Source organism: Ovis aries, chromosome 7, assembly GCF_016772045.2.
Source record: "Ovis aries strain OAR_USU_Benz2616 breed Rambouillet chromosome 7, ARS-UI_Ramb_v3.0, whole genome shotgun sequence".
NCBI classification, from domain to species: Eukaryota; Metazoa; Chordata; class Mammalia; order Artiodactyla; family Bovidae; genus Ovis; species Ovis aries.
In genome coordinates this window covers 51,862,584-51,870,139 of record NC_056060.1, presented here as the reverse complement: position 1 = coordinate 51,870,139, position 7,556 = coordinate 51,862,584, and the positions used below count along the sequence as shown (strand labels likewise).

General features: G+C 31.5%; 1 protein-coding gene across 9 annotated transcripts in view; it reads right to left on the bottom strand.

The window, feature by feature from the left end:
• Positions 1-7,556, bottom strand: part of ZNF280D (zinc finger protein 280D) — a 127,461-nt gene that overhangs the window by 17,486 nt on the left and 102,419 nt on the right. For all 9 annotated transcript variants that reach the window (XM_015097014.4, XM_042252408.2, XM_042252409.2 and 6 more), the window contains one exon: positions 6,430-6,475. In XM_015097014.4, the coding sequence (XP_014952500.1) occupies positions 6,430-6,475 (46 nt within the window). The remainder of the gene's footprint in view (positions 1-6,429; positions 6,476-7,556) is intronic.

Genomic DNA, 7,556 nt, shown 5'->3' with positions numbered 1-7,556 from the left:
GAACTGTTTTGGTTCTTTCATTCTCCATAGTATTTCAGACAACATGATTTCGTAGTAACACTATAAATGTTTTGAACTTTACTACAAAAATGAAACACAGAATATTTTTAATGATTAGCTATATGATTTTAATATTTAGTTCAACTGAATTTAGAGTATTTCAGGATCTGAATTTCCAATAATTTCTTGCGATCCTTTGAGAGAAATTATTTTTTATACAAAACATACATATGTAAAGTCACTCATATATTTTATCACATTCTATAAAGCATCACCTATTAAACTATCAGTTTGATACACATTAAAAAACATGTCCATTTAAAAAAGCATCATGATGAAATATGAAATTTTCATTATCACAAATTCTGTTTAAATTTTTCAAACCTTTGAAATCATTTGTTTGAGTTACAAATATTTAATTTCATTGCTTTTTTGCAAAAAGAATGCACAGGAAAAAAACTAAAGACAAGGATTCTCTGGAATAAATAATCCAATCACAATTAATTACTCACCACTAGACTACTTTTAAAAGACTCAGCTTTAGAAAATCTGTGCCCACCAGGTGAAAGACATACTTTAAAATTTGCATTTTGTTCTTGGATGGGCCTATGCTCTATTAAAATCATTTTATTAGAAATAGGTGGCTGCAATGAATTATAATTTTAATTCAATGGCATTTCCTTATTTTATTGCACATGCTTTATATTACTAGCTTCTGAAATTTCTAACATTTCATTTTCTTGTCTTTTTCACAATTAAAAAAAATTCTTTATTTAACTCTAAATTTCACAGTAATTCTACTTTAATAGTGTCAACATTAGATTTCATTTTAAGTAGCTGAAATTTTTTTTATGCCAAACCTGTTACTCTCTCCTATAATTCTGATTAACCTTTACATTTACACGCATTTCACTTCTTCTAAACAATGGACCACTTGAGTTTTTAGATGTTATATTTAAAGAATTTTTAGTATAAATTTTAAATACACTTATTTTTAATTAATACATTCAGTATTAATTATTTAACATTGAATATTAAGTTATAATATTTAACAAACAGGTCTACATAAACGTTTGTATGAAAAATACAAGAATCAATTACTATAAACAACAGAAAACTATATATCAGATTTCTAGACCAATGTGGTGAAAAAGGTAGTGAAAATTTTTTTTTATATAAACAAGTGAGTAACAATAAATTTCACTGTTTTCAGTGAAGAAAGTATAAAGCTTCCTGGTAAGAACATTTCATCACATCAATCTTATTTATGAAAGGTCAAATATATTAATAACTAACATCAGTATTACTTACCTTAGTGCTCTTAATAATGTTGTAAAAAAATCACATAGATTTATAATTAATAATAACTTTCCCTTTTACTTAGCAGTAACATGTGAAGTTACAAGCAATGAAAATGTGTCACCTTCCCTCATGACTGAGCAAGGACCATAAAAAAAAAAAGAGAAGTGAGACCTTGTATTTATATTACCTATGTTCATGACTCTCAGGGTCACAGAAGGACAGGGCTGGATGTTGTCTTTAATTACAGCTTTGAAATTATGCTCATCATGGATTACTTTGCATTAATTTTTATTCTTAAAAATATAAATGAAAATGTTTATCTGATTATTGAATTTTTTTGAAGCCCCCTTAAATTTTTCGCCAGAGGTGAGGCTTATTTGCCTCACTCTAATTCTGGCCCTGGCTGGGATGCTGGGGTTAGGAGGAAAGAGGAAAGTAGGGATGGTGGTCTAGAGAAGTAAATCCTTAACTACTATTAACAATCAGTCATAGTTCAAAAAAAGACATCAAAATATAGTTATATTAATAAATAATAATATAATAAATAAGAGATTTAATAGCTGAAAGAGTTGAAAATGGCTGTCTCTAAAGACCTGAATGGAAAAGAGTGAAGATGAGTCACTACTTTTATGATAAACTATCCACACAAATTTTTAACTTTTAATTTGATAAAGATAAAATGTAATTTTACAAAGTCTGAAACTCTCATGTCTGAAAAACTTACAAAGCCAAGAAAAAAAAAACCAAAACATAACACAAAAGAATAACAAAGACCTTAGAAATTCTTTATGGATATCCCCAAGCAGCCTTAAAGGAATAGACTAACTTGTCATTTCATTAATGAAATAACAGGGAACCCCTATTTTTATGTGTATGTTTGAATTGAAAAAAAAAATTTTTTTAAAAAGAGAGAAATACTTTTTCGTGTGAACCTACCACACGAAAGCTGATATGATTTTAAGCTGATATGCTTAAAATATTGGATTATAATTTTTTCATGTCTAATTGTCCTACTAGATTCTGACCACCTTGGGGACAGGGAAATAATTTTATTAATCTTTGCTGTCAATACAAATTTCTAGAACTTGCTATCAAGTGTTCCCTAATAGCCAAGGAAGGAAGCAAGTAAAGAGAAAGGCATCTGTACCTAACTTCTCTCTCTTAGCCTTTACTTAGTTATAATGAAACTAAACTAAGACTACAGAGTTATGGTATACATATAGTGAGGATATGAAAGCAGTAAAATGTTGCAATTTATACAGAGTAGCAGAACAGAGGCTGTTTTAGAAAACTACTATATAATATGAATTCCCATATACAGTCTATATACTATGAAAGGAATTAATTTTGATGGAGGAAATGTAAAACTATACAAACAAAAATATGACAACAGGAAAATATTATTGAGGTATAACACTGATTCCACTTCAGTGTATCAGATCAAAACCTTGAAGACTGATTCAAGCTATCCACCATACTACATGTGTACTTAAATGCCTGGGTCTATTAAGGGACTATCCACAGCACATATATGCTTGAAAGAAGTACCCACACCAAAACTGTTCTATGTAGCCTTCCATGTAATATGGCTTCCTTTAACTCTGCTTACGGCCTGCTAAATTTTTATCGTAAGCTTTTTTGCTTTTAATAAAAAAAAAAAAAAACTTCAGGAAGTTGGTTGATGTATGAAAAGGTTGGTTTTACTTGACACAGATGCAACTGGGCAATCAAAGGAAAGTTAAGAGTCTGATGAGTTTATTCAACTATGAATACATTAGGAAAGAGTCCATGGATGTTAGAAATTATGAATTCATAGGTTTTCTTTACGTCCATGCCTTTACATATTCGGAAAAAAGAGAGGCAAACCCTGCTATCCCCAGGGCATAGGGGCCAACTGTGGCTGGGTGACAGAAGAAAACATTTCTATTCTACAGAGCCAGCTTGAAAACCTCAGAACAACAGACAACATCACACCAACCCCTACCACCCACCACTAGGATGAAAAGAAAGTGAAAGTGTTAGCCTCTCAGTCATGTCTGACTCTTTGCAACCCCATGGACTGTAGCCTGCCAGGCTCTTCTGTCCGTGGAATTTTCCAAGCAAGAATACTGGAGTGGGTTGCCATTCCCTTCTCCAGGGGATCTTCCCAACCCAGAGACTGAACCCACATCTCCTGCATTCCAGACAGATTCATTACCATCTGAGTCACCAGGGAAGCCCACTAGGATAGCAAACATCAAATAATAAGCAACAGCAGTACTGTTGGAAGAAAGGCAAGAGTGCAAAGAGAGAGAAAGAAAATCTCCATGGCTCAATCTCACAAAACAAAGACTAAAGCTGAGTGTGGAGCAAGGATACTGAGAAAAAAAACCCTCCAGTAACATAACTTCCACATTAAGCACAAGGAAATACTATAGGAATTGAACTTGGCAGTATATGAAGGGTAGCTGTAGAGATAAAAATAAACTCAAGTCAACTCACTACTGCTGCTGCTGCTGCTAAGTCACTTCAGTCGTGTCCGACTCTGTGTGACCCCACAGACGGCAGCCCACCGGGCTCCCCTGTCCCTGGGATTCTCCAGGCAAGAACACTGGAGTGGGTTGCCATTTCCTTCTCCAATGCATGAAAGTGAAAAGTGAAAGTGAAGTCGCTCAGTCGTGTCCGACTCTTCAAGACCCCATGGACTGCAGCCTACCAGGCTCCTCCGTCCATAGGATTTTCCAGGCAACAGTACTGGAGTGGGGTGTCACTACCTTCTTCCAACTCACTACTAGCTGGCCCAAATCTCACACTAATGGCCTAAGATGAGAAAAGGCATGCCCATTTTCAGATACTATTTATCTTAGTCCAACACATAATGCTTTGCTTTCAACCACACATTCACAGAAAATGCAAGGGGAAAAAAATGTAATGTCAGAAGACAAAACAATCAGCAGAAAAATACTTAGATATAACCCAGCTATTAAAACTACTAGAAAGACAATTTTAAGTCATTATGATTACTATGTTATATGCTTTGGTAGAAAAAGGAGGAAATACACATGATCAGATGGAAACTTTATCAAAAGATCAGAAACTCTAATAACCAATGCAAATGCTAGGGAAAATAACCCAAGCAAACCACAATGACAGAAATGAAATACAAAAATTTTTTGATGGGTTCATCAATAGACCTTACACAATTAAAAAAAAATGAATCAGTAAACAGGTCAATAGATAAAAATTACCCAAACTGAAACACTAAAAAGAAAAAAAGAAAAAAGAGTATGGGGATAGGTGAGGTGGGGAGACTAGAACAGAGCATTTAAGAACAGGAATTAACATCAAATGGTATAACATGCGTGAAACTGAAACCCCAGAAGTAGAAGATACAGGACAGGGCAGAGAATACCAATCAGGATGAATGTCAAAAATAAATAGATAAATAGATAAACATATAAACAAACAAATGAACAAACCAGACTTAAGACACATCATGTTCGAACTGATAAGAACTAAAGACAAAGACAAAACCTTGAGGGTAACCAAAGAAAATCATACTTACGTACCCATGTAGAAACAAAGACAAAAACTATAGTAAGACATTTCATCAGAAAATATGCAAGCCAAGAGACAAGAAATGATGTCTGTAAACTGCTGAAAGAAAACAGTAAATCCAGAATTCTATACTCACCAAAATTTATTTTTAAAAATGAAAAACAAAAGATTTTTTTGAAGGAAAAAAGCATGGAATAAATAATTACCAGTAGATCTGCAACATGAGATATTTCAAATGAAGTTGTTTAGGCAAATGGAAGGTGATACTGGACAGAAATCAGTAACTACATAAAGAAAGAGCAAGAACTAGAAATGGTAAGAATAAAGGTGAATACAAAAATTGTTTAAGTATTTAATTGCTTTAAAAAAGACTATTTAAAACAAAAATAGTAACACTGTATTCTGTCTTTGTAACCTGATTAAAAGTAAAATATATGATAACATTAGAAACAAGAGCACACAAAACATCGACATCAAGAATAAAAGAGATTATCATTGCAGACCCCACAGACGTCAAAATAATAAGGGACTACTACAAACATTTGTATACATATAAATTCATAATAGATAAAATGTATCAATTCCTCAAAAATACAAACACCAAAATAAACCAGTAACCAAGAAATCATATATCCAGTAAAGACATTTATTTGTAGCTAAAAATCTGTCAAACAAAAGAAAGCTTTCTGTAAAAGACAGCCACATGGGAGAAGGCTGGTACTGCCTAGGTTTCACTTATTTACTCTACAACATAGAAATGCTACTCAAAAAATAAATGTTGAACCTACCTTGCTTCACTTTTACTCAGAAAGAGACAAGCTATATTATGCAATATTTTAAGAACTGACATCAAGAAAGCAACTACAAAAGCAAAATTATTTCTACACTCATACATTAGACTGCCCAGTTTTGTTGTTGTTTAGTTGTTAAGTCATGTCCCATTCTTTTGTGACCCCATGAACTGCAGCCCAACCAGTCTCTTCTGTTCATGGCATTTCCCAGGCAAGAGTACCAGCATGGGTTGCCTTGACAGGGAATTGTCCCAACCCAGAGGTGGAACCTATGTCTCCTGCAGTGCAGGTGGATTCTTTACCACTGAGCCACCAGAGAAGCCCAGACTGCCCAGTAAAATATTTATATGATAACTCTGAGTATATATTCACATCGCCTGTTTAAGATAGCTAAAACGTATTCAAAATACTTCTATATTAAAAATTATTTAAATCTTCTTGAGTCTCAGAAAATAGAATTTCCTAAAAAGATTAATTTTCCAGTCTGTTAAATATGTGATATTTTAATGATTTCATAATTTTGAATTCATAAAATTATCTCCACTGCTTACTAATTGAAATAAATAACAAGCATGTGAAAGGTAATAATGTCTTTGTCAAAATAAACCACTTTATAATTTTACTGAGTTAGATATTTCTTATATTAATGAAAACAAAAATCTCAATTTATTTTTCTTTGTGATAACATGACAATAATTCCTAGGGATGTACACACACTGAATTGAAGTTTTATAAATCACACCAGCAATACTTTCAATTCTATAAATCTTTAAGAGGTAGGAAATGCAACATAATTTACCTCAGACACAGATACTTGATCCTTTGTGGGAGCTTCATTTTTTAATCTTGAAAACAAAATAAGTATTGAGTATTTAATATTACGTTTAACCAATATAGAAACAAGAAACAGATTTTTTTGCATGCTTAAAATAATTTAAATATAGATCCATATTAATGTACATTTTTACTATAACAGTAAATTACCTCTATAATAAATACTTTAAGGGAAAAATAAAATGCACAAGAATAAATAGTAGTTTCAATATATGTCCTAAATAAATGAATACAGATAAATATTTCCTTCTCTAAAAACAAGAGCACTTAAGAAATGTTCTCCATGTTAAGTACAAATTCAAAAAAAGACAACACATTAGCTATGTGACAAAAAGACATTACTCTTTAAAAAATGAAAGCAAGTTTATATGTCTAATATATATAACATGCATCAGTATTTACTACTAAAGGACTCAAAAAGTGAGAGAAAATAAATATTTTATCTATTATAAAGTTCAAAATAGTAATGTCATTTCAATATATGTTACAACTTACTTTAGAGGTGGTAAAATTACAGAAATAATTTAGAATTTTGAAGGATGTATTCTCTTAAAAATTCATAAGCATAGCTCAAATATTAAACATAAATTTGTAAACTTTTATTTCTAAAAAATACTAACTATAACATTACAATATTAATAAAGGCATATGTCATCTATAAAATCTTTTTTTAATATCAATTTAACATTAAAAACTAGCTTTTCCAAGGGATCTTTGTTTTAAATTGCTGATAAATAAATATTTGGTGATATATTTAACAATTTTAATCTGAATATGTAGAATGTCCACCTGATCAGAAATGCTATTAATAAATAGTTAAGTGATTCATAACTTAATAAAGGCTTAAACTATACTTAAGGATTAACATATTCAACATAAGCAACAACTATACTGACTTAAATTTCATGGACAAAAATGAAGACATCTAGTAGGACAGACATTATCAACCATCCTAAAAGCTAAAGACATAGTTATTTAATGAAATATGGAGTTGGCTAACACCCCTCCTTGTCCATTCTCCAAGGGCACATTAAAAAAACTAGGTTTATAGATGCTATTTTTCTAGATATTAATAACTATGCAAAATTTCTT